The sequence below is a fragment of the Sorex fumeus genome, unplaced genomic scaffold (assembly GCF_029834395.1).
Source record: "Sorex fumeus unplaced genomic scaffold, SorFum_2.1 ptg000037l, whole genome shotgun sequence".
Lineage (NCBI taxonomy): Eukaryota > Metazoa > Chordata > Mammalia > Eulipotyphla > Soricidae > Sorex > Sorex fumeus.
In genome coordinates this window covers 637,613-664,899 of record NW_026606094.1, presented here as the reverse complement: position 1 = coordinate 664,899, position 27,287 = coordinate 637,613, and the positions used below count along the sequence as shown (strand labels likewise).

The window sequence follows — 27,287 nt, the reverse complement described above, 5'->3', positions numbered from 1 at the left end:
CCATATGGTCCCCTGAGCCCCTACAGGAATAAGCCCTGAGTGCTGGAGGCATGCCCCCGCCCTCTCCCCCCAAATGAAGCCAAACAAGGGGCAGGGCAGCAAGGGGAGGAATAGCTCAACTGGCAGGAGTACATGCTTTACATGGTTTAATCCCCTGCAACTTTTAAAACCCATGGACTGATTTCTGATCAAGTGATAAAAATTGCAATTCAACATGAACTGCAAAGCAAGACAATGTTATGTATTCAAAATACATACAAAAATCAAATTCCATTCCATTCATTCTTTGGAGGCTAATCTATGTATGTGTAAAAAAAATGTAGCCCTTTTAATGTAAGATTTTAATGGGCAAATAAAATTTTCAGTTTTTTTTTTTGGCTACCTAATAATTTTGGGTAATACAGCCGTGTTTTCCCACTCTTTCACCAGCTCCTAAGAAATTGCTTGTAATGGGACGGGAGAGGGGTTAAGGTGCTCGCCTTGCATGCGAGTCAACCAGGGTTCAATCCCTGAATCTACATTTCTTTAAGCCCCCTCAAGCTGGGAGTGATCCCTATGTGCAGAGCCAGGAGTAAGTCCTGAACTATGAGCCGGGGGTGGTCCAAAACCCAAAAATAATTAAAAATAAATTATTTTTAAAAACTACAATAATTTGGGACCTCCCTTCCACTCCGGCTCACCTGCTTAGTCTGAATAAAATATGACATTCAACCCCAGAAGAGGAGTCTGGAGGAAGGAAAAAGGCACAGAAAGCCTTTCTCTCTCAGCTGGAGGACTGCACGGCATGTGGTTGTGCATGAAAGAGACTCGCTAAGCAGAGGCCCCGAACACTGAGCCGCCCTCCAGAGGAAAACACAAAGGCATTAGGAGGAAGAAGAGCACCCTCCAGAAAGGTAGGTGGGCTTGAAGGGATTAAAAATAACCTTTTCTAAATAGCGAACTCGAGCCAACTACATGAGGAAAACCCTCTCTCTCTAGCTGTTTCAAGGACAGATGTGGGGCAAGCGGAAATATCACCAGAAAGACTTGCAGCGGGGCCTAGAGCCCACTAGCCATGAGGCCTGCCACGCAGTTTGCTCACCAAGTGGTGACATATTGTTAGTGCAAGGAGAGAGCCAGATACTCATCTGGATCTATGAAAAAAGGATACACACAACTGCTTAACTCAGTGGTCTTCTGTATGGATAAAACATACTGAAAGTCTGGACTCATTATACTGAAACATGTTAATCCATAGGATCAAGCCTTTCTTTTGGGAGGGTTGGGGGGAAGCACACCCAGAGGTACTCCGGGGACTGTGCAGTGTCAAGGATGGAACCCAGGCCTCCCACAGGCAAAGCATGACCTCGCTCCTTTGAGCCAGCTATCTTATCTTCCCAGTCCCATGAGGCTCTCCTCCCTCCACTTTTTTTTTTATCGTATTTGTGTACTTTTATTCCAATTAGGTCCATACGCCAATAATCACATTTACATTTTTATGAAATACTACTCAACACAATTTTTAACTGAATATATCTAAATAAATTTTTTTGTAAGCTAAATCCTAAGTCTCTTTTCCTTGGATCATTTTGTACATATCTTTTTTTTGTTGTTGTTAAATTTGAGTCACTATGAGATACAGAGTTACAAAGCTGTTCTTGATTGGGTCTCTGTCATACAATGGTAACTGGTGGTGGGAAATGTACAGTGATAGGATCTTTTAAAGACAGAGTGAGTTCTCATGAAGAGGGTCATGTAGACATGAAACAAAGCACATCTCTTTAAGCAGGTAAGGGTGTTTGCCTTGCACATGGCTTACCTGGGTTTGATCCCTGGCACCCCATATGGTTCCTTGACCCTGCCAGAAGTGATCCCTGAGCAGAGCCAGATGTTGTGTCCCAGACCCTGCCCCCCACCCCCGGAAGAAAAAAAAAAGAAAAGAAATAAAAGAGCAGGAGACAGTATAGCAGTTCGGGCACTTGCCTTGGACACAGCAGATCCCTGGCACCCCACAGCCGGCAAGCCCTACCAAGAGTAATCCCTGAGCACAGACCCAGAGGTAAGCAGTAAACACAGCTGGGTGTGGTTCAAACACAAACAAAAAATAATCAGCTGGAACTAATATAAATGAGTCATCGCTGAAGAATTTCTGCAACTTAACTCTCACTAGTGGCAGCATTACAATTCCTAAGTAGTCCTAGTTACCTACCAGATTTGCTCCTTGTGGCAAAGGGCAGGCCAGGATGCTGGTGGGCACAGACACCTGGAGGAACACCACATACCCCGGAACCAACCGGTGCTGGATGTCATGTAACACCTGTAGCTTCCAAGCACTCCGCCACTTTAGACAACGTAGAAATCGCATCTTTCAACTGCCACCTAATCACAGCTCCCTTCCCGCAAGGCATCTGAAGGGCAGGGAACTGCAGAAGGAAATGAAGTGCCTCCAGGAGCAGAGAGAGGAGAGCCAGCTCCCGCACCCCAGAAACGCTGCTGGTTGCCATGCCGATTTCCAAACTCCCTCCCACCTCACTCTGTTCTTTAGAGGCCACTGATCCCTCGAACCCAACACGACCCTGCTCACCTTAAAAGACTGCAAGTTAAAACACGGCAATCGGATTTGTTATTAACCTTCAAGAAAGGAGGGCAGTTAATGTGTAATTAGCTAGTTGGGTATTTTTACAGTCACACTAAGACTCATTATTAAGTTTTCAGCTACTTGATAGCAATTTTGTTTGTCCATAATGTCAAAAAAGAGTAAGACAGCTTCATGTAATTACCAGGTAAGTGGCCCTGCTTGGGAAGTCATGTACGTTTACACAGTAAACACAAGCACACAAGAGAAAACATACTGGGGTTATTTGTCCGTGTGATCACAACTGTGTTCTAAAACTACAGACCCCCAAGAATCCAGGACATAGCTGTGGCTCATGTCCCATGGCCCCCAATGTCTGGACCACTCTACTGTGCTAATGTTGCCCACCAGTGAACGTCAATGAGGTGTTTTTAAAAAACGACACTCTTCAACTCCAAAATATACCCCCCTTTTTTTTCTGCACAGAACTCTTGGGTCATATGCCAACACCATATCTGAGTATCTCCACGGAGGCGGAGGTGGGGAGGGGGGTGAGGTGGTAGATATGGGAGGGAGATCATGAAAGCCGTCAAACCCCAAACGCTGCATAATCCTTTCTCTGTTACTGTTGCTCCTCCCAGGGTAGCGGGAAGAAGTGCATCTACCTGAACTCTATCTCGGAAACTCTGTGGCGACCATCTGTTCCACAGGCAGGACAATGTGCAACTCCAGCATGGATGGATCAACACCTTGCTAGTTCACAACGCTGTTCAAACAGTAGCTGTTGGCCCATCAATCATCCATGCAGACACATACTTTGTATCACTCTGTTAAAATGTCTAGAACCCTAGTACACACTAAGGTAAACCAACCATTGTATTATATCCCCTTCTGCCAAAATTTGGAACTGTTTAGAAAGATCCACAGAGTACTTGATTAAAAGGTGGCTAGAGTAAGTGCTTCCAAATACGGAAACTTGGGCTGCAGCAATAGTATGGCAGGTAGGGCACTTGTCTTGCACACAGCCGACCCAGGCTCTATCCCTGGCATCTCATAGGGTCTCCTGAATACTGCCAGGAATAATTTCCCAGTGCAGAGCCAGGAGTAACTTCCGAGTATTGCTGGGTGTGGCTCCCAAATAAAACAAACCAATGTAGGAAAGGTTAAATTCAGTTAGCAACTTAAACTCATGAGGCATAATATTGTGAAATTTCTTTTTAAAATTTGTCCAAAGCAACTGGCAAATGCAACACTGCTTCGCTTGCTGTTTTTGTTTTGTTTCTGGTTTTGGTTTTTTTGGGTCACACCCAGCTGTGCTTGGGGCTCACTTCTGGCTTGGTGCTCAGGGATCACTCTAGGTGGGGCTCATGAACCTGAGTTGGCCGTGTGCTGGGCAAGCGCCCTACCAGCTGTACTATCGCTCCAGTCCCAGCCTTTCTTCTGTTTTTAAAGTGGTGCCAGGGGTTGACACCTGGGTCTCATGCAAGCCAGGCAAACTCTCGTTGCTGAGCCACACCCCTGGTCCTATCTTGCCTAACTCTAATCTCCAAGTCCTTGAAGCATTCCTTCTGTTGCAGTCAACTTTGTGTGCCTGGTGACTGCCCCCCCCCCCCCGCCCCCCATGCTCACCCCCTGATGGGTGAGTTCCCAAATGTAGACTCTCTTCTCAACTAGCAAAATAAGTTGTTCATGCCCTAAGGGGTTGAGAATAAGTTGTCAACTGCCTCATTTTTATAGTATACTAGCCTTCCAATATATCTGTTCACAATTTAATTCACAAAATAAGTCATTTATCCTGTCAGATGAGAAATGCGTACAGGGAGCAGTGGAGAGCTATCTGCGATGGGCAGCACAGGTCTCAGATGGGCGGGAGAGAAACGAGCCCCCACTGCAGCCAAGGACTCTCAGCCTCCAGGACTGTGAAATGCCAACCACGGATGGAACCTATTTTGGAGTAAAAAGGCAAACTGGAAAATACGAGAGCTTAAAAGCTGCCCATGGCCTAATGAACTCCTTTCCCTTCTTTTATCAGTCTTTAAAATTATAATTGCCTTTGAAACTGAAATCTAGTCCTCTTGGCTGCATTTTAAGTTTCTCAGAGCTTTTATCACTGCTGTCTGGAAGAGCAGGAAGGGATGTTAAAAAGAAAAAAAAATGCTATCCCTCAGGAAGCCAAAATGAATCAATTTTATGATGGAATCTGCTCCTTTCCTTTTAATGTCACAAGAGTAACAATAGTAATTTCATCCCCAACGGATAACTTCATGCTGATAATAAGCATCTTTACAAAACTGACCATATAACTACCCACTAATGTAAAATTCTAAATTACTAGGAGAGGAGCAGGGAAGATAGATCAAAAGGAGGACTGCATGCAGGAGTCCCCGAGTTTGATCCCCAGCACTGCCTGGTCCTCCAAGAACAATCGTGGGCACCAAGGCGGAAGTGGCCCCTGGGCTCTATTGGGTACAGCCCCATTAAACTACAAGTACACCAATTTTGAGTTTCTAATTGCACACACAGCTGGCAAAGGGAAACAGGCCTAGAACAGAAGCTACCTCTAGAGATACCCCTTCTTTCCCTTCCCCCAACAAAAACACGCATAGCTATACTTCTGGGTGAGGCTGGGCAGAACACAGAACTCAATAGACACAGCTTATAAGCAAGCTATGGTAACCATAAACCTGAAAGGTCAACCAACTAGGAACCACTATTAGAGGACAAATTTTTCTTTTCTTTTATTGGGGGGAGAAGTCCGGGGGTGGGAGCAGTGTTTGGGCCATACCTGGCTCTGTCCTCAGAAATCAATCATGGCTATACTCAGGGGACTAATATGGGATACTGAGGATCAAACCCAGGTAGGTTGGGGGCAAGACACGCCCTACCCACTACACTTGTGGCTCAGACAACCTTATAGGACAACATTTTGGGGGGGAAGGGACCCAGTGTTAATCCTGGCTCTGCACTAAGGAATTATTCCTGCTCATGGGACCACATGGGATATTGGGATCAAATCCAGACTAGCCACATTCAATGTAAGCATCCTATCCATTGGACTATCACTCCAGCCCTTAGGACAACTCTTACACTAGTTGGGCAGTACTTGCCCTGGGGCAAATTACAGAAAATTTTACAAGTATCCCTACTCCTACCATATTATACAACAGTGCTGTTGCCAAGGTTAATCTCCCCTCCTTGCAAACGAATTGTTAGTACTAACTTTCTGACTTTCTCCTATCAGTTGTTTTGTTTTTTTGTTTGTTTTTAAATCTTCTGACCAAATATTTTCTCAAGATTTACTGTGGGAAACAGTGATTCAGATTTCCCCAATTATCAACTCAGCCACACCAGATGCCTTAGCAGTTTGTAATAAGAATTCAGATCTGAAGATCAGATAAGATTAAAAGAAACTTCCAAGGCATTTGAACCAAAACCACCCTGTCTAACAATACATTTACTGGGGTGGGGATGGGTCTTCTCCTAAGTTGTACTCTGCAGATCTGGGGTCCATTGTCGAAAATATTCAGTCAACTTGCTAGGTGATTCAACACTAGGAACTGAAGAGGAGGAGCTGATTGGGCCCTGACGTGCCACGGGGCCTCTTGGACTATACCCGGCGATTGAAGGGGTGCTGGTGCAATGTATGTGGGGCTGGAGTTTGCCTTGGGTCTGGTCCCCAAAGTGCTGATGTCCCCTTGCTCACAGCAATTTTATATACATTGCACTACCTAAGACTTTAAGAGAGATGCTAAATTTGATTAAGAGCTTGTGTTTGAATGAACTCTCCCACAGGATGCATTTTTCATAACACCCTAAAGTAAGTAAGTCTTGGTGTTCTGCACTTACCTGTAATGTCAGTATGCCCATGCTCTTGAATCATGGGATATGTAAAGTTAACTTACACATGGGCTGGAGCGATAGCACAGCGGTAGGGCGTTTGCCTTGCACGCAGCCAACATGGCCGACCTGAGTTCGATTTCTCCGCCCCTCTCGGAGAGCCCGGCAAGCTACCGAGAGTATCTCGCCCGCACGGCAGAGCCTGGCAAGCTCCCCGTGACGTATTCGATATGCCAGACACAGTAACAACAAAGTCTCCAATGGAGACGTTACTGGGCCCGCTCGAGCAAATCGATGATCAACGGGAGGGCCTTTACCTTTACACATGTCATACATGAATTAAAAGAAATCACGTTGGCAGGCCAGAAACACAGTACAGTAAGCAGGTAAGGTGCTTCCCTTACACATAGCCAATCTGGGGTTCGATCTCCACTACCAAATACAGTCCCCAAGCCCTGTCATGAGTAATCCTTGAGCACAAGAACCAGGAGCAAGCCTTGAGTACCCCTGGATGTGGCCCCAAAACAAACAAAAAAAATCAATGAAGTGTAACTCTTGGACAAGTTCCTAAGCGCACAGCAAAGTACTATATTTCATAGTATTTTATAGTCAAAACCTACTAGACTTTAAAGTCAGTTCTGAATCTTAGACACTTGATGAGAGAATGTAAAATGGTGTATTCACTTAGGGAAAAGGTTGTTGGCTCCACAGATGTTTAACCCAAGCATTATCATATATCCAGCATCCTATCCCTAGAGACACAGTCCCCTTCCCACTGTAGAGAAATGAAAACTGATGCACAGATATTTACAAAAACATATCCTAACAGCCAAACGGTGGAAACAACCCACCCGTATCTGTCAATTATAAAAATGCGGCTTATCTGTATAATGAAAAAAAATTTTTTTTTCCTTTTTGGGTCATACCCGGCGATGCCCAGGGGTTACTCCTGGCTCATGCACTCAGGAATCACTCCTGGCGGTGCTCGGGGTACCATATGGGATGCTGGGAATCGAACCTGTGTCAGCCATGTTGGCTGCATGCAAGGCAAACGCCCTACCTGCTGTGCTATTGCTCCAGCCCCTGAAATATTTTTTTTTGTCTATAAAAGGAGTACGTTTTGAAACATGCTATGCATGGATAAATCTTGAAAACAAAGTGAAAGAAGTCAGGGACAAAAGAATACTTATTTTATATTTCTATTTGTAAGAAAACATCCAGAACAGAAAAATCTATAAAGAACAAGTTCCACTGATTTGCTGGGAAGGTAGATAAAAAGGGTATGCACATTTCTTTCTGAGATAATGAAAATATTCTTTTGTTCTGTTTTTGAGCCCTACTGGGTGACACTCAAGAATCACTGCTGGTGGTGCTCAGGGAACCACACAAGATGCTGGGGATTAACCTGGGTCAGCCATGTGCAAGGTGAGCGCTCTACCCGCTGTACTATCACTCTGCCTTCCAGTGATTAAAAGAGTCTAAAATTGTGGTAATGATTGTTATATAACCGCATGCAGTAGAGACTGTACATGAATAATGATTCTGTTTTTCTTTCTTTGGACCAGAAGGAGTCTCCACTGTGGTGCTGGAGGCCCGGAAACCATTCCAAGAGATCCTGTGTTCAGGGCTGGCAGTTCAAATGCACATGCCACCGGGGCCACACCATTGGTGGAGCTGTGGGGAAGGGGATATATACCAGGATCACACAAGGTCATGCTCATCAATAGCTGTCATTAATAAAAAAAGAAATCTGTTCAGGGGGCTGGAGAGATAGCACAGCGGGTAGGGCGTTTGCTTTGCACGCAGCCAACTCAAGTTCGATTCCCAGCATCCCATACGGTCCCCTGAGCACCGCCAGGAGTGATTTCTGAGTGCAGAGCCAGGAGTAACCCCTGTGCACCTCTCAGTGTGACCCAAAAAGCAAAAAAAAAAAAAAAAAAAAAAAAATCTGTTCAGGTCAGAGAAAACAGTACAAGGATAAGGGATCCTTGGAATTGCATCCATCTTGATCCTTGGATATATATATGGAGCCCTGTGCCCTCTCAAGGGTGATCCCTGAGCACAGAGCCAGGAGTAAATTCTGGGCACTGCTGGGTGTGACCTGAAAACATACACATACAAAATAAATAAAAATTAATTTAAAATAACCAAACCTGTTCAGGAGCCAAGGATGTGACATACAGAGACTAGGACACACATGTGTGAGGCCTTGGGTTTGATCCTCAGCAAATATATCTGTTGAGATGTGAAGTTCTTGAGAATCAGCTATCTTCTCCTACAAAGCTTTTCTGGTCAATAATGAAATCATTAGCTCAAGTCTAATTTACTTCACTGTAATTGGAACCATCTTGCAGTAGTTTATTATTCACATTTCTACAATGTGAATGCAGTTTAAGAAAACACATCATTACATCACATATTCCAGGCAGTCTGCCACAAGACATTTTTACAAGAAAAAAAAAATCTTAAAAAGGGATTCATTTAATCAACCTGGAGTGTATGTTCTTTCTTGTTGCTTCATCTCCTTGTATGCTATCATTTTCCTAAAAAACCCTCATGTTTAAATAGAACAAGGCATAATTAATCCACTCATTAATTCAACAAACACTTGAAACGTTTTCTGCATAGCAGGTACCACTTAAGCATTGTGTGTTACACTGTGCACTTCTACAGCTTACAATCTATGAGGATAAGAACAACAGTAAACCAATGTTGGCTTAAAAAACCAAATATTAATGGTGCAGGGTTATTTGAACTGAGCGAAGAAGCAGCCAGCACACAAAGATCAGTGAAGGTAGGTCAGTAACTCCGGGCAGAGGGACGATTCTGGAATGGTACAATCATAAGGTGGGCAGAAGGGACGAAGAGCTGCTGGTGGCCAACTTTCCACTGTGCGCCTTGGGCACAAGGACATCTCCGAGATTGTGGCTAGAATATGTTTTACATACCTTACACTGTTAGGTCACCAAACTCTTTAGTGAGAAAAGGAAATCTCTGGTGTACCCTGTGTGAAATGATCTTGTTCCTTTCATTACTTTCTGAGCTACACCTGGCAGTGCTTGGGAGTCACGTGCAGCTCTGGGCCCAGGGACCATGCGGTGGCAGGAATCACACCCCCGTGCCCCACAAGCAAAGCTTGTTGAGCTCTCTCCAGCCCCTTCCTCTTCCTTGATGAACTCTTGAGTACTGCCTTTCTTACTCAATCTTTTATCCTACCCTGGTTTGGGCTGGTGATGCAGAGTTCTCATTCTTAAGTCAGACATGCATGTAATCGCGATGGCAACACAAGTACACACACACACACACACACACACACACACACACACACACACACACACACCACAGCCCCTCCCCCCACCACCCCGTGGCACAAAAAAAAAAGGTAGGCATAGACAATAAACATGAATCAGAATGCTGAGGTGGGCTACAAGGGCGAAAACTCCCTGCTGGAACAACAAAGGCAGCTTTACTGGGTGGTGGGAGAACAAGAGCAGGCAGAGCCCATGAAGCCTGAGGATGTGAACATGTGGGGAAATAGGTGGATCGGTTGGATTCCTACCCAACTTTAAATGTTTTTAAAAACCATTTAGTTACCAATCAAGTTGCAAACTCAAGAGGAAGTGGTTTTAAATCTCCTATATTCTAATACTTAGCACAGAGTTGGGCAATTATATTTACTCACTAGAAGAGCTATGATGTCATTTTGGCCTCAGAAATAGATGATCCCCCCCAAATCTTTTGATGAATTTTAACATACAGGACATTCCTAGAATATTCCAAAAACTAAAAGGCACTATCAGCAACCTGTAAATATATATACACAGCGTGCTCTGAAAGCATATATGTATAAAATGCTCACATATGTATCTGCATGTCTCCATATGTATAATCACTGTACCTGCATTCAGAGTCACTTGATTATTTTAAGCTTCCACTGCCATATCAAAGCTTATACACTTTTAAAAAAACAGATTAACTTTCCCATCCAGGCACTCAAAATCCCTTCCCAGTCCCAACAAAATATCTTAAAGCACAGAGAAAAAAACCCGACGTTTTGTTAAGGCAGTGTCAACATCTCTAAAAAATATATATATATATTCCATGGCCAAACTCACCATAGAGAGCTGTCCAAGTTTGATTAATTACATCTAGACACACAGTTCCTGACCTGAAACAGATGGAAAGAATGGCATTTTTTTAAAAAAAATGAGAAAGTTAGTTGCATGTATCTGGCAACTAATATTATTCATTAAGAAAAATACTTTTAGTAGATTAAAAAAAAAGGAATCCTACTGGTAAAGTATGATGAGGTAGCCTCAAAGGCATAAAGTGTCTCCTTATAAATCTAAAGGAAACAATAGTTAACTCAACTATGGAGAAATCAGACAACAGCGTAATCAGGAGATGAGAATCAACACCACTCCAGGGGCCTCCCAATCAGATCCCGAGGAAGGCACAGCCTTACTGTGTGGCTCTGATCAGAAATATGCACTCTGCATTTAATGAAGAAACACCAAACTCATGTTCTATAAAATGTCCAACAAATGACTGATCTGTATTCCTTCGAAGTGTCAGTTTTATTAAAAGTTGAGGAGCTGTTTCAGCTTAGTTTTTGTTCTTTTGTTTTTTCCCCTCATTTTCCCTTTTAGTTGATTTAGGGGATAAAACCACTGGTGTTCAGGGCTTACTCCCTGATCTGTGTTTGGGAGTCGCACCCCGCAATGCTAGGAGACCATGAAGCGTACTGGGTAGTAAAGCTGGGTTCCTGCATGCAAGGTATGCACCCAGCCTACTGGGCTATACCTGTGGCCCAGCTGCGAGTAGTTTCAAGAAACACAACTGAATGCAATACACAATCCTGGAACGGATCCTTTTACTAAGAGGGAGAAACAGCTAAAAAGTACATTCTCAGAAAATGGCAGAACAGAAAGTACTGCATATTCAGTTCCTGACCCCGGCTATAGTACGGTTCCACAAGAGACTGTCCTTGTTGGGATGACTGACACACAGAAGTATTAAAGGACAGTGGGGTCTGGTGCATGTGTACATCACACAGGTGTCCAAAACACCTCATCTGCAGTGCATGCATAGGATCGCAAAATTCCTTGTCATGACAAAGAAAACTGCAGAACAAATCTTCATGTATGCTGAACAGCAAGGGAAGGATGAAATAGGAAGCACTGGCACCCCAATTTAAAATATCAATAAAACATGCAAAGGAAAGAAAGGGATAATTAAGATTCATGAACTGAAATGAAACCGGTGACTCTTGTTTGCTTTTACTCTCAAGAACTGAGAAATAACTTTAAGGTCTGAAAATAGTAAATCTGTGTACTAAAAACAGATCTCTGAATTGTGTATACACATAAGAGAACAAAGATGCAGGATATTACAAATGCTAGCAGAAGGACCCATTTGTGACAATGGAAAAACTAAAGTATCCAACAGTGGAAACTGAACTACTTTAGAATATGGTGCCTCTCGGATTCTCCAGTTTAAGCGATCATTCACACAGTTCTATCTGCTGATAAAATCCAGACAGATAGCTGAGATCTTTTCACAGTGGAGAGAGAGATGAATGGTAATCAAGAGCAGTTGCTGCTAAGAGTTAAACATTTTTAAATAGTTACTTACGCTTCATCAATGTTGGGATGGAAAATTTTATTCATGAATCCTGTAAAAAGAGATGTTAATTAGCAGCAAAAAGTATCCACAAAAAAATTTTAAGTATATCAGTATTGGAAACAATCTCAGTATTGGAAAAAGGTGAAGATACCCACAATGCATTGTTTTGCACAGTTCAGGACCGATTTTGGAGAAGACTATATTCACCTAACATAGTCAATGAACTAAAACACATCAGAATTCTAGTAACCAAACAAGCACAATCTGGGTGTGATTTAGCTTATATAGCTTGTATTTTAAAAAAAATCATTACAAGAATGTGCTTGCTATGCCATAAAGGTACTTGCCAGGAGAATTTATTATACAGAGTCATTATAAATAGTGCCAGAAAAAAATTAACAAAATTACTGTGATTCCGCTCCTTAAGTTTTACTGTTCAATCTCCAAATTTGGAGGTTCTGCTTTTGAACTTCTCCTTCTGATACTCATTTACTGGTAGTATTGTTACACCGTGTGCGGAACATGAATGAAGCTGTTGAAACGCTGGAGAATCGCTTCCGAACCACAAAGGATTTCATAAAAACAGTTGACCAAAATATTTTCTTTAATTTTAGTCTGTTCATTTCAGGAAACCCAGTTTTAATTAAAATTGGAACAATCAAGAAATGAGGTACCAAGGTTTCAAAAATTTCTGGAAGATGGCTTTACCTCTCAGGGATTTACTGTTCTGAATTTAGTTTGCCTTATTCCAAGAAAATCACGTAAAAACAGATCTATTAATATTTAAATTCTGAGGATAAGTGATTCTCTAACATAAAAAGCAGTGATCAGATGGACTTCGGCATCTACAACTGACACAATTCTAAAGGAGACTCACCACCAAATCTGTTATTCTGATCACCTCAATTCCTTTAAAGAATTCCTTGCTCCATTTCATACTCAAGTTCCTTACTATGGTGACCCTTGCTATATCCAATCCCATTCTCCCGAAGCTCCACCTCACATGTTCTCTTCCTCACATGCACTCAAAATATATTTGGTCCATCTGTGCATGGTGGGCACTGTGATTATCTAGGTAGGGTACAGAATAAATCAGACAGCCCACCATTCTCCAGGAAGTCACTGCAGCAGAAGACAGAAAGTAATGTAATATGCCCAAGAGGTGACAAGGCTGAAGGAGGTCTGTGTGAGCAGAAGACATCGGGAAAAGGGCAGAGTCAATAAAGATCCTCAAGGATGAATTGCAACGTCGGTTCTGAAAAGCTACGGAAGTTCTTTGAACTTATGAAACAGAAATAAGGACACAGAAATTCCAAGTATTCCGGTGCTTATTCTAGCCACTCTAATCATGATTTTGTGTGAAAATATGGTCGCAGGACTAAAATCTGTAACATGTGAGGCATATGCTCTACCACTAAGCTACATCTCTGGTCCACATTTTGTTTCTTAAACCTGTGTTGAAAAATTTAAGCTTTTGTCTGCTACCCTATTAGAAAGCCCACACAATGTTTAGATTCCTCTAACACAAAAAGAATTTGTTGGTCATTACAATTTTATATTAATTTTTCATTAAGGAAGTTGATATCTCAAAGTTTATATGTATGAGGTATGTATTTATAAAGACTATACAACATCAATGGAAATATGCAAGTCTTAATTCTAAGAGAGTAAGAAAAATCCTCCATATTCTTATAAAAACTAATATCTAAGACCACTGACATGCAATGTTTATAAAAGCTAAAAATCAAATTCAGCAAAAGTCGGGGAAACTGAAGTACACCAATATTTTGGCAGTTCTGTATAGCCGAGGAAGTGAATTTGATTGGTATGTATCAACCATCAACCTGAATGTATCTACATATGAGAAGTGGGAATGCAGTTTGACACCAACTGAACTGAAAAACAATTATTACATCTAAACTCCAGAGCAACAAGTACAGAAAACTACTAGATGGGTATGAATCAAACTTATAAAAGTATTTCAGTGAGGGTGCAGAGCCAAGGTCGTGGTGGAAACAGGAAGCAGAATGGGGAATGGTTATTAAAACTAAGTTATCTCTAACTATACTATATTCCTATTTTTTAAAAAGATAATGTTCTTGTAACTCATTTGCTCCTTTAAAAAAAAAGTGTACATAGATAAGAAACTGCAAATATATACCAATGTCAACAGTGCTTGATTTTTCATGGTGGGGGCTGTTTTCTCAATTCTATTTTTCAGATCACATCACCCCCACCCACCTCCAGGCTTGGAGAATGAAGATTGCAGCAGTGTAAAAAATGCTAAAGGAAATAGGAAGCAATTTTCAATTAAGTTTGAGAGACTCCTCTATTATTTCTACTACTACCCTGGCTTTCAGAAACTTTTCTAAGAGGTTATAGTTAAAATAATGCCCTTTAAATAAAAAACTACAGGGCCTGGAGAGATAGGACAGTGGGTTAAGGTGCTTGCACTGCATTTGGTGGCCCAGGTTCAATCCCCAAAACATGACATGGTTCCCTGAGCCCCACCAGGAGTGATCCCTGAGCACAAAGCCAAGAGTAAATCCTAAGTACCACCAGGTATCATCCATAAACCAAAAATCAAAGTGTGTGAGTGTGAGTGTGTGTGTGTGTGTGTGTGTGTGTATAAGCAACAATTATAACTAAGTTATCTAGTGATAAACCTTGTTTTGGGACCGCACCTGGTGGTTCTCTGGGGAATGTGGTCCTGGGGATAGAACCAGGATCAGCCACATGCAAGGGAAGTGCCTGAACCCCTGTGGGGGCACACTTAGCAGTGCTCAGTGACCATATGTTGTGCTGTAACTGAACTGGGTCAACATACGCAACAAAAGCACCTAATCCCCTATATTCTCTCCAGCCCCAAGTAGTCTTAAATATAACTTCACTTAAAAAAAAAAGTAAGTTATAACGCACAATATAAAAGACACAAAGCACTCAACATTATATCTAGGAATAAACTTCTATATCAAATGCCAAGAAACTGTTCAATGAAGGGGGGACACAGATGTCAGAACCACTGAACAGTTTGAGAAACTTACTCTATTAATGTGCAAAATATTTTCCTTGAAGCTACAATAAGGACTTAGAATTGGGGCTGGATCGACTGTACAGCAAGTAGGATACTTGGTGTGCAAATGGCTAACCCAATTAGATCCCTGAGCACCACCGGTGTGGCCCCCAAACAAACAAAACCCAAAACTATAACAAAATTCATTCTTGATTCTGAAAATCCTGCCTCAGAATTCTCACAAGCAGCATCTCATGAAGCAGTATCGATGGCAAAGTCCCCACTTTGCCGGGGAAAGAAGAGAGTCACCTGGAGAAGGCACTGGAGAAAAGGAGCACTGGGTGAGAAGGTGGCAGGATTAGGGAGGGGGACAAAGCAAGGAAGGGGACTCAGAGGAATGCTGGCAAGGAGGTGACACGGTTTCCCCAGCACAGGGAGGGAGGCCTGGGGGAGAAGGCAGCTTCATCTAAAGCAGGTGAGGCATTTCCCCCACATCCAGGGGGAACTGTGTCTAGAATGCAGGCGAGCAGAGTGCATGGAGAGACTACTTGGTATGTGTCAAGCAATGAGGAGAGTGGAAAGGGGGTGAATGGAGAGGAGATACCAGGCTGGAGGTCAGAGAGGGGAGGCACCTTTGTGGGCCCTGGAAAGCAGCTGGCTTTCACTGAGTGAGGTGATGGCCCCGAAGACCAGTGCGAGGACAGTAACAGATATACAAATCCAGCGTTCAGCTTTGTCAGTCTAAATAAAAGCCTTTTCTCCTGAAAAAACAAAAAACAAAAAACAAAACAAAAAAAAAACCGGTGTGTGTGTGTGTGTGGGGGGAGCTTGTAGGGGAAAAAGCTCCCCAGGTCACTCGCCCTTGGCGCTGGAGGAAGAGGCAGGACTCACAGCCCAGTGCTTGCGTTCCGGGAGCAAGAAGGAAGCCGTAATTATTAGATGGCACACGGAACCTCAAAGCTTTAACCAAAGAAACAGGTATGGTGGTGGTGGGGGGACAGAGGGAAGCTTAAACATTTTTATCAAAGCCCTCTCTGAAAGATGAAGGTGCCTCCGCACTGGCCCCGGTTCCTCAGGCGACATTTCAATCTACATACTTTCCATGCTCTTTTCATTTTAACCGAGATCCAGCTTGGTGGAGTCCAAGACAGAGCCAAGATAAATAGCAGAGCCAAGAAGGGCTTAGTAAACATTCTCGAGTAATAAAAGGTTTGAAGCCCCGTCTCGAGGTCCTGCTGAGAATAAAGCGCTGAGGAAGGAAAGACAGTAAAGGAGTTAGGGTGCACCCCTATGCTTAGGTGGCCATAAAAGCCCCGAGCATCGCCGGGTGGGGCCTCGTGGTTCCTGGCACACCAGGCCTAAGCAGTACCACATCCTCAGGTCCTCACTGAACCATAGGCCTGGTTGGTCAAAAAAATTTCCATCAGCCTGCCTAAAAATGACACTGGAAAGAGCGAAGTGTTAAGAGGGACATCATGGGTTCGAGTTCCAGCTCTACCATTCACAAACGGTAGACGGCCAGAGTACTGAGAACAGAAGCTTTAAGGGGAAACAACCAATGACTGAGTCCTTAAAATAAATCAATTTTGTGAGGCTCCTTTTTAGGTAGCGTAGTCTGCAAACCACAAACACGTGATGATGGCAGCATGTGAAATACCACAAAGGAAGATACAGGAGCCAGAAGTGGGGGAGGGGGGAGAGAGAAGAGAAAGAGGAAGAGAGAGAAAAAGAGGGGGTTTGGAGAGGGGAAGGGAAGTGTGGGGGGGGAGAGTGCGCACGCGCATTTGGGTCACACCTGGCAGCGCTCAGGGAGCCATATCAGATGCCAGGGATCGAACCTACGTTAGCTGTATGCAAGGCAAGAGTCCTCCCCACTGCGCTGCCTCTGGCTCGGAGAGTCTTCTATAGTAGAGAGAAACAGACTTTAAAGCTTGCTTTTGGCCAGAGACAGTACAGGGGTTGAGGTGCTTGTCCCGCATGTGTGGTGCCCTGGCACCACCAGGAGTGCAGCACATCCCCCCCACTTCCCTTCGGATACCCCCCAGCACTTCCAGGTGTGGCCCCAAAAACAACCACCAAAAGCTTCCATTCGAGAAACTATCTTAAATTAGACTTTCAACTGTTAGAGAAAGTACCCAAATCAAATAAACGAAAAGGAACACACATCTCCTTTTCACTTGTTCTTGGACAAGCTGCGGCCGACCTTCCTGGCACTGTCATTTACATTCTGGATGACGATGACAACAATGGAACTTGGGGATGAGGAGGGGAGGAGACCGAGAAAGAACAGGCCGGGAATTCAGAGAAATGTTCTCAGGACCCAGCGTGTTTGCCCTGGCATGTTCCCCTTCCTTTTGGCAATGCTACCGCCGTGCTAATGAATACATCTGCAACAAGAGAAATTTTCCCAACACTTGTTTCCATTCAACCAGGAACTATTTTGAAGATATTTTAAAAGAACATATTTTAAAAATGACTTTTATGGCAACACAGCTAAGTGGAAGTTAGCAAATCATTTTTCATCTACGTGACTGAAGATTTTATTCATTTTTCTAGTGATAAATGTCAGTGATTTCAGCAGGTTTTTCAGAACCCCTCTGCTTAATCTTTTAGACACTATTCTCAGGGATGGTTCAAGGACCTTGGGGGTGCAGTGGGGTGGGGGGGAAGGAGACAACAAAACAGCTACAAAGCTTGCCACTCCGGTCCTATTTCTTTTCTTTTCTTTTCTTTTTTTTTTGTTTTTAGTCCACACCTAACAGTGCACAGGGCTTACTTGTGGCGGTGCTCGGGGGACCATAAACGGAGCTGGAAATCAGGCTGAGTCAGCAATGCACAAGGCAAGCGCCTTTACCCACTGTACTATTTCTAGGGTTTTTTTTTTAGCAAAAGGAAATCAAGTGGTTTACAATCTCAGAGGAGGAACTATGCTTTGTTTGCTGTAAAAAGCTATATATCTTTAAAAAAGTAAAAGCACAGATTTTAATAAAAAGATCAACGCATGCTCTCTCAGTCCAGCCCAAGACTACAACTGCCCTTGAACAACAAAGCTCTTCACCCATAGGGTAGCAGACAGAGTAAACATGCCGAGTCATGCTGAAAGCTTATTTTTTTTCCCTGTAAGTTTCTGAGCCATACCCGGGGGTGTGCAGGAGTCACTCCCGATACGCTGCATGGGGCCACACCTGCAATGCAGGGACTGGACCCAGGGCCCCCACATGGACAGCCGCACTCCAGCCCTTTGTGCTATCTCCCTGGGCCCTGAAAAATGGTTCCTAACTTATCCCCTTTCTGTAAGGAATCTGTACAAAGTTTGTACACACATTCAAGGCACATCTGGTATTAAAGGTCAGGAAACAAATAAGAGGGGAAAATTAATCTTATTTTTTTCTTTTATTTGTGAGAGTATTAATAATCAGATGTGTGGGTTTTAAAAAGATACGTTAGGAGGTCAGAAAGATAGTATACTGGGTAGGGCACTTGCCTTGCACAGTCAACCTAGGTTCAATCCTGGAAGTCCTATGTCCTATGTCCCTCTAGTCCCACCAGAAATGAGCCCCAAGCACAGTGAGTAGTAAGCCCTGAGCACAGCTGAGTGTAACCCCAAAACAAAAAAAGAGGGGAGGGGTAGGGAGATGAGAGAAGAAACCTTAAGCCAATCATCTTTCCAGGAATTTGACTCAAAGATGAGGGGGGTCAAGGAAATGGCTCTGAAACTAGGCAAATAGGGGGAAATGCCCAGGGAAACACAGCCGAGCTAGCCCAGGGATAACAGGAGCCTGGCCTGCACCGCGCTCAGGCAGCTGCGGCTGAGGCAATTTAATTACAGGCTTATGAATTCCTGCGAGAAAATAGTAAGTGAAAACATTAAATTATTCTAATGTTCTGTCTTCTGGACAAAAGCCCACGTAGGCTAATCAAACTGATTTATTCTAATTTTTAAAGTTGGCATAATTTTTTAATATTATGAAAGACTGACTCGTTATCTCCCGTTCCTAGCATCCACTTTGGTGACTAGAGCTAGGGCGGTCCAGCTGCAGAGGGAGGGGAGGAAGATGCTGGCAAGTGCTCTGGTTCCAGCTGCACCGCCAGCTGTGTGCCTTCGTTCACACTTGCATGGATTTTCATCTTACTTCAGCCGGCCTGTGGCAGCCTGCACCTGGCAGACGACATCTCAGAGACTTTCCGACTCAGGAGGTGGACCTGGGCGGGCCTCTCCTCAGTTCCCTCTCAAGACACTTCTGAACCCATCCTCTGTGTAGGAGTTCCGAGCTGAACAGCGGGTGTCCTCTGTTGTGTCTCTTCCTTTCTCAGGCAGTAGGGAATCTGAGGAACGGGCTGAGTAAGTTCCCTTGAAACTTAGGGAGGCTCAAGTGTCCTTCCACCAGCAGAATCGTTCTAGGAGACCTTCCAAACCTGCAGCCATACACCTACTTTTATAAATTCATTTTTGAAAGATTCATCTCTTTCCTGTCTCCATGGCTTATTAGTTCAGTCTCAGAGAGCCACACTGTTGGGAGTCAGGCAGGATTTATTTCCATGGCCAGAGGTGGTAAACCCTAGAACACACTCGTGAGGCTCAGTTTCTCCTCTCTGCCATTCTTATTAAAGCCAAGCTGTGAAGAAGAGATCAGGCTGCCCAAGGTCAACTTGGGCAAGTTAGAGAATATGCACCTCTCTGTTCTCTTAATCATGAACTAGGTTCCATAACTATCTGCACATCACAGGACAGTCATGAAGACGAAATGGAGAAATACAGACACAGCATTTTAACAGGCACCAGCACACAGCATTCAATGTTACTTTTAGCTTAATGATCTCAGGCAAGTCATTTCATCTCACTTTCCTCACCCTGAAAAATGAAACTATCTGCTCCAACACAGCCTTCTCTTAATCCTTTAGGGATTGGCAGGAGCATTAGAGAATATTTTGATTGTGGGATGAGGTTTCCTATAACCACATCACTGGAAATGGAAAATACAGTTAACGGTAACATTTATTATTAATAAGATCATTCTGGTTGCATCTGGCATAATGGAAAAAAAAAACACACTAGACTGGAAGTCACAGGGCATTAATCTGATTTTCTCTAACTAGACTTTTCAACTAGTTAGTCGTGTGTGTATATATATGTCACTGTCCTCCCGTTGTTCATCGATTTGCTCGAGCGGGCCCAGTAACGTCTCCATTGGAGACTTTGTTGTTACTGTGTTTGGCATATCGAATACGTCACGGGTAGCTTGCCAGGCTCTGCCGTGCAGGCGAGATACTCTCGGTAGCTTGCGGGGCTCTCCGAGAGGGGTGGAGGACTCGAACTCGGGTCAGCCATGTTGGCTGCGTGCAAGGCAAACGCCCTACCTGCTGTGCTATCACTCCAGCCCCATATATATGTATATATATGTAAATATATGTATATTTATCAGTCTTTCTGGGTCTTCACCTTTCTGAAAATAAGACAGCTGGATGATATAAACCTCTGCAGAGCCTTTCCCCAGTACTATTTTCACCAGAAGCAGGAATGTGAACAAATCTTATAAAATACTGTGTGGATAGTTTTTCAAAGGAAATTAAGACACTGCTTTTACTATTTACTGGATCACACCTGGTGGTGCTCAGGGTTTTCTCCTGACTCTGCTCTCAGGGATCACTCCTGGTGGGGCTTGGGGAAATATATGTGGTGCCAGGGGTTGAACTTGGGTTAACCAAGTGCAGGGCAAGTGCCCTTCCCACTGTACTATGGTTGTAGCCCAACATTTTATTTTAAAATTTCTTAAATAAAGAAAAAGGAACTCAATAATATGTTTCCACTATGATACCAAATCCTAATGGAAAAGAACTGAACAGAAAGCCAAAAAGATGTCAAAATTAGTCATAGCTCAAAAGTTAGAAGTCACTCACTATAGTTAAGTTAGGAAGTAATCTATATAGCAAGAGGGAATTTTTATATGGCAAACAGAAAAATGATATAATAATGAGTTGCTAAAGGCAGAATGAGAACTGGTGGAAGTGAGCTTCAAGAAGGAAATGTTATAGAGGCATGAGCAAAGACAAAACTCCCCTGGGTGGAGGGAAAGCTAAGTATTGCTTCTTCCTTCCTTAGTAGCAAGATGATGGTGAATTAACCATATCAGATCACTAGAAGCATATTCTCCTAATAGGGCAATCTGATAACTGGCTTCCACTGCTCGGAACTTCAGTACTGGCCCCCAGAAAGCCGTCCTGCCCCCACCACTTATTTATTCACTCTCTGTGGTTGCTGGGAACAGAACTGAACATCTCACTCTTCTATGAAACCACATCCACAGCTCACCTTCCTTTTTATTTTTTAAAATTGTACTGTTAAAAGATTTTTTGGTGGGGGAGGGGGTGAAACCGGGAGGCCACATCTAGCAGTGCTCAGGGATGACTCCTGGCTCTACAATTAAGAATTTCTCCAGGCAGTGCTCAGGGCACCATAGGGGGAGAGAACCTTGGGGGGGGGGGGGGCGCATGAAAGGCAAGTACATGCCTTACCCACTGTACTATCTCTCCAGCTCCCTCATTTTTTTTGAGGGGTTACTCCTGGCAGTGCTCAGGGGACCATATGTGATCCTAGGAATCAACCCGGGTCAGCTGCTTGCAAGGCAAACTCCCTACCCATTGTGCTATTGCTCCAGCCGCCGTTTTTAAGGACACTGTTGCCTATACTCTTGACACCCTGTCCTCTTGCTCCATCGCATTCAAGCTCCAAAGACATACCTGATATTTGTGATTACCTTTCTCTAGAAACACATTCACCTTCCAAACCACACATCCCCCCACTCCATCCATATTTCTGTTCTGGGCATCTAAGGAGTTTCCTACAGGCATAATTCTTTGACTTGCAAATGACCTTCTTGTTTCCTATCTTCATCCTTCATCTCCAAAGTGCCCATTATGTCTCTAAAATTTGCTGCACATTCCCTGTCTCTCCTCTTCAAAACGCCAACTGAGCACTGAGGGAAGCCAACCACTCACATTCTCTATACCTGCACATGAGGCATCAGAAAGTAGGTACCTGTGCACACAATGGCTCATAAGACTTGTCTGCACAACCCACTATGTGCCAGGGTCCAAGGAGCTGGAGGGCCCTAAGGGATGAAGCACATGCCTAGTGTGTGTAAGGGACCCCATGGTCTCCTAAGCACCACTGGGTGTAGCTCTCAATCCCACTGGAGAGGTCCAAAAGAATGCTTTGCCCTCTCCCCACAAACCCCCACCCCAAGAAAAAGGAAAACCAGACCAAAGGACTGGATTGCCTTCAAGGAGTTTATGTCTACTGAGCTGGCAGGAGGAGAGACATTATTTTACCTTATTTGGGTTTTGGGGTCATACTTGGTGCTCAGGAGATAGTCCTAACTCTGTCAATGACCTCAGTTAATTCAGGGTAGAGAGATAGGACATACCTGTCCCCCAGTTTTCCTCTCTTCTCCTTTCTCTGGGTAGCCGGCTCCCTTAATCTGCAAGATCTGTATGTTTCCTATCAAGATCTTGCAAGTCTCCTATTTTGTTCTTCCACTCCTTCCTCTGACATAAAAATCCTGGCACATTTTGACTGAGAAAATGGGAACCAAGCCAGCAAGATGCCTCATTTTCCCTAACAAAATTTCTTCCTGCAAGCACATTCATTTCTTTTGTCCAACAGTTTATTCAAAGGTTCATGATCTTCTCAAACACCAGTATGTGTCTGAGACCATCCCTTTCTGCCTTCTCAAAGGCACTGGTCCTCCAACCCTACTCCTGAACCCCAGCATGGCCATACACTCACTCTGTTCTGAACAATTCCCTACCAGGAACATAAAGTCATTCTTTAGGAACTCCCATTTAAGAAAAACACCCAAGAGCCTCCTTCTCTTCCGTTACGAGAAATGCTTTCCTCAATACGGCCAAAGTTCTCCTTAATGATACAGATCTACACCAGAATTTCTCAGCCTTGGCACTCAACCCAAACCACCAGGATCTGTCCCACTTTCACAGTCCCAGAGTGATGGCTAAAATCCTGCTTAAAACATTTCAATAGCTTTTTCATTACATTAAAGTCACTCTTAGACCTGGCCTTCTTAAATCCTGGGAGATATTATCCTGCTTCCCTACCCGGACCTCTGCTCTCAACCAGCCTCTTCCTCAGGACACTTGGGTCCTCCATCTCCCCTGGAACCTTGGTCCTCACAACTACCCAGAATGTTCTTACCAATGACACTGATAATCAGGACTGGCTATTTCGCTTTATTTCCATCTAAGGCTTAGTTTAAAATTACTTCATCAGCCAGGTCCTTCCTAACCACTAATCTAAGGTAGCTATGATGTCAGTTTTAGCAGAGCAAAAACCAAAGAAACTTTCGACAAGGCAACCAGACATTTAAAATCTTATCTTTGAAACCCTTTAAGTCCGAAGACAATGGTGGGATATAGTGGAAAAGCTCAATGAAATGAACGCCTCACCAAGAATACTTTATCTGGCTAAATTCTCAAACTAGAAGGAACGATACACTTTTTTCATGGATAAACAGCAGCTCAGGAACTTCATAGACTCAAAACCAAACCTACAAGACAAGAAAACCCCCTACAAGCGCAACAAACCCCTAAAATCTTATCTTTCCCAAAGAATTCAAGTGTCGAGAACAGTCTGCCTACTCTTTTTATTTCTAGACCTACAAATAATGCCCTACACACAGGAGGGAGCTAATAAATTTGTGGGGCTCAGAAGAACTAAAGTTAAGATGTATCAACTTTATAACAAAGTTGATACTGCCCCAGGTGCTAGGCATCATGAAAAATTTCATTTGTGCAGCACCAGAAAAAGATAGCAATTAACAAAGACTTGTGTTCTCATGGCATTACCTAAAAAGCATTCTGATAAGACTTTTCTATTAGAACTTCATTTCCCCACACAACTGCAGTGATAAAAACGGAGATGAACTAAATTCAAATCCAAGGGTAAGAATATGAAGAGGTAATCTTAAAGGAATTCTGGGTGTTTTTTTTTTTAAATCTAAGAATTCATCCTCTCTATGGAAACAAAATGGCCCAAATACCCTTTGATACGTGATGACTCCAGAACCTCTCATGAATTACTCTTCTCTGCTTGAAACCTTGACCTGCACCAGACTGAAAACCTCTTTAAGGTTTTCACACTACATCCCCAAGGGAGCAACTGTAACGTTCTCACCCAGAAAGGCACTAAGTAGAATGACAGATATTCCAGGATCAGCAGTTGGCTGAGAGTCATACAACTATAATAAAATGTTACCCACCCTTCCCCAAAATTGCAAGGTCATTTCTAGCAATAGAGAAATAAGAGGCACCAGGAGGCTACTGCTCTGACAAGCAAAAACAGTAAAATTATTTCCCTTAATCACTAGCACGAGTTAAAGAAAAATACGGTCGGCTGGTTTTCATAGTTATCTTTTTCTTTCGGGGCGGGGGAGCATCCCAAGCAGTATTCAGGCGACCCTGGGGCCACTCCTGACAATACTGAGGCTGAAAGATGTAAAGCTGTTGGTCCTGCGGGACCATCAGGACCCCCTGGCAGTGGCTGGGGGCAAGGGGTGGTCCTGTGATGCCGGGGTTCAATCTCAGATCCATCACATTTGCATGTACACCTGAGTGCTGGGCTATCTCCCTGGCCCTATCAGATTTTCTTCAAATTAAATCACTATCACTGTTCATTGACTTGTTCGAGTGGGCACCAGTAATGACTCCCTCTGTCCCAGCCTTGAGATTTTAGCAGCCTCTCCTTACTCATCTTTCCCAACAGTACTGGAAGCTCTTTCAGGGTCAAGGAAATGAGACCCGTTATTGTTACTGTTTTTGGCATATCGAATATGCCACGGGTAACTTGCCAGGCTCTGCCTTCAAATTAAATAAATTTAATTTGTATCAGTAAATAAAACTGAAGAACTCAGTTTTATTAATACTTTAAACATTAGTGGCCATTTAAAATAAGATATAGTGGTATGTTATGCAGAGTAAAGTTGGTATGATCTGAGAGGGTACTGCAGACCATAAAGACCACCTCTGGTTACTTTCAAGGTCTCAGTGGTTGAAAGTCTAAAACATAGCGATGTCTTTATGATAATCTCGCCCCTCACTTTGATTTATGAAAAGAGCTACTGTTAATATTACTATGAACAGACATCTTTTGTTTTGTTGTTTTTCTGAGGGGAGGCTACACCCAGTGATGCTCAAGGTCACACCTGGCAGTGCTCAGGAGATCACGGGCAGTGCCAGGACTCAACCAGCGCTGCGACCACAGCAGCATGCTAAACAAAACACCTTAACCTGCGTGCTATCTCTACGGTCCGTTTTTCGGTTTTTACGAAAAGAAAACTGGAGCAAGTGAGTAACGAAAGTAGAACAGTCAAGGAGAAACACAAGAAGAAAGAGGTGTTTGAAATAGAAGTCGAAAAGAAGGGAAAAGGGCAGAGAAGTATAGTAAAGCATATCTAAGGATAAAGCGTAAAGACAGTACAAAGCAGAATAAACAAAGCAGGAAGACACCAACAGCAGTATGTACTCTGACATGCTCGACATAATTACAACGTGAAGGAAAACAAGAAAAGAGGTGGGTGGAAAACATGGGGGTCATGAAGTCCTTAGCAAGCCACCAGGAAGGGCTCTGCGCAGGGGCAGCTTAATGGCTTTCTAGCTCCAGAAGTTCAGCTCAGACAAAGCCAGCCTATCTGGGACATGCAAAAGACATGCAGCACTTACTATAGGTTTTTAAGTATTCACATTTATAGTAAGAAGGAATTACTTCAGAATGTCTGGAAATCAAGAGGAAAATATTTTGCTTCCTTTGTTGTTTGGGGGCCACACCTGGTGGTGCTCAGGGTTTATTCCTGGCTCTGCCACCCAGCTGTGTGCAAGGCAGTGTCCGACCTGCTGGACTCCAGCCCTTTGGGGAAAAGTTTTAATCCCCTTAACAGTCAAGGATAATAATCAATATTCTGGCATTCACAAGGGATTTTACATGATTAAAAAAATTAAAAGTTATACGCTATAAGGTTACACACACCCTGTGCGCCCCTGACAAAGGAACTGTTAAAACAGGGATAATTGCTGTGAAATATTTTACCAAAAATGACCCATAGTTTAATGGCTATAATCAGCTGGGTCATTTAGCCTACTTCCAACTTTTATGAAACACTGCAGATTAAATATTGTACCATAATCTTAGTACATATTTCTTACTACTTCCTTAGAATAATTTAAGTAACTAAAATGATACAAAATCCTTCCTGCTTTACTGCATATCACTAGGTTAGGTACAATATTAATACCTTGGCCAACAATGTTCAGCTTGCCAAAATGACATGATGTACATATATCCTATGCCTATTTGTTACTTATTTTTAGGCCACACCTGGCTATGCTTAGAGGCTATTCTTAGCTCTGTGTTCAGGAGTGAACCCTGATGGTGCTCGAGGATCGTATGTGGTGCCAGGGATCAAACTGGGGGTTGGCTGCATACAGAGCATGTGCCTGACACCTCTTGTCTGCTCTCTGGCCCATTTTTTGTATTTAAAAAATTTATTATCTCTTTGCATGTGAGATCACACATTTTGCTATCACAGTCACTGCAAATCAATTTCCTTCAACTGGTATAAATTTTCTCTTTATAGATGAGCAACATGTGTAATAGGTGAAAACCAAATTGGGAGGATATGGCTGTCTCTGTAGTAACTTCTTTGTATAGAACAAAATCATCATGGACCAGGGGTTTTTGGAAGAGTATTCAAAGTCCTTATGTCCACCTTCACATTGCTGATTCTGTGAAAATTATACTCTTGAATCCGGAGTAATAGCACCGTGGGTAGGAAACTTGCCTTGCACGTGGCTAACCTGGGTTCAATTTCCACTACCCCATATGGTTCCCCAAGTCCCACAAGGAGTGATCCCTGAGCACAGAACCAGGAGTAAGCCCTAAGCACCTCTGGGTGTGGCCCTAAAACAAAACAAACTAGCAAGCAAAAATATTGTATTCTCAGCACACTTTCCTGTAAAAGCCTGTCTCCTCCTAAATTGAGGTGCTGATTCACCCCCTCCCAATAACCCAAACAATACCAAAGACATTCTGTAACCAAGCATATGAAATAATTTATGTTGCTTTTCCTGACTAGTGGTAGCTTTATATAGCCTGCCTCATCCAATCAGACTGCCCCCCCCCACACCACACACTTAATACACTGGCCAATACTAGGTTTCATTAAGTTCTGATCTCCCTTCAGGAAGAGGACA

At 43.3% G+C, this 27,287-nt stretch overlaps 1 protein-coding gene across 2 annotated transcripts in view; it reads right to left on the bottom strand.

The window, feature by feature from the left end:
- The window catches only part of UBE2H (ubiquitin conjugating enzyme E2 H), a 106,972-nt gene that overhangs the window by 14,056 nt on the left and 65,629 nt on the right, over nucleotides 1-27,287 (bottom strand). The window contains exons 4-5 of one of the 2 annotated variants that reach the window (XM_056118100.1): nucleotides 12,026-12,065; nucleotides 10,507-10,559 (exon numbers count right to left, since the gene is read on the bottom strand). The exons of the other annotated variant lie outside the window; for it this stretch is intronic. Coding sequence (XP_055974075.1) covers nucleotides 10,507-10,559; nucleotides 12,026-12,065 — 93 coding nt within the window. The remainder of the gene's footprint in view (nucleotides 1-10,506; nucleotides 10,560-12,025; nucleotides 12,066-27,287) is intronic. 2 annotated transcript variants of the gene reach the window in all.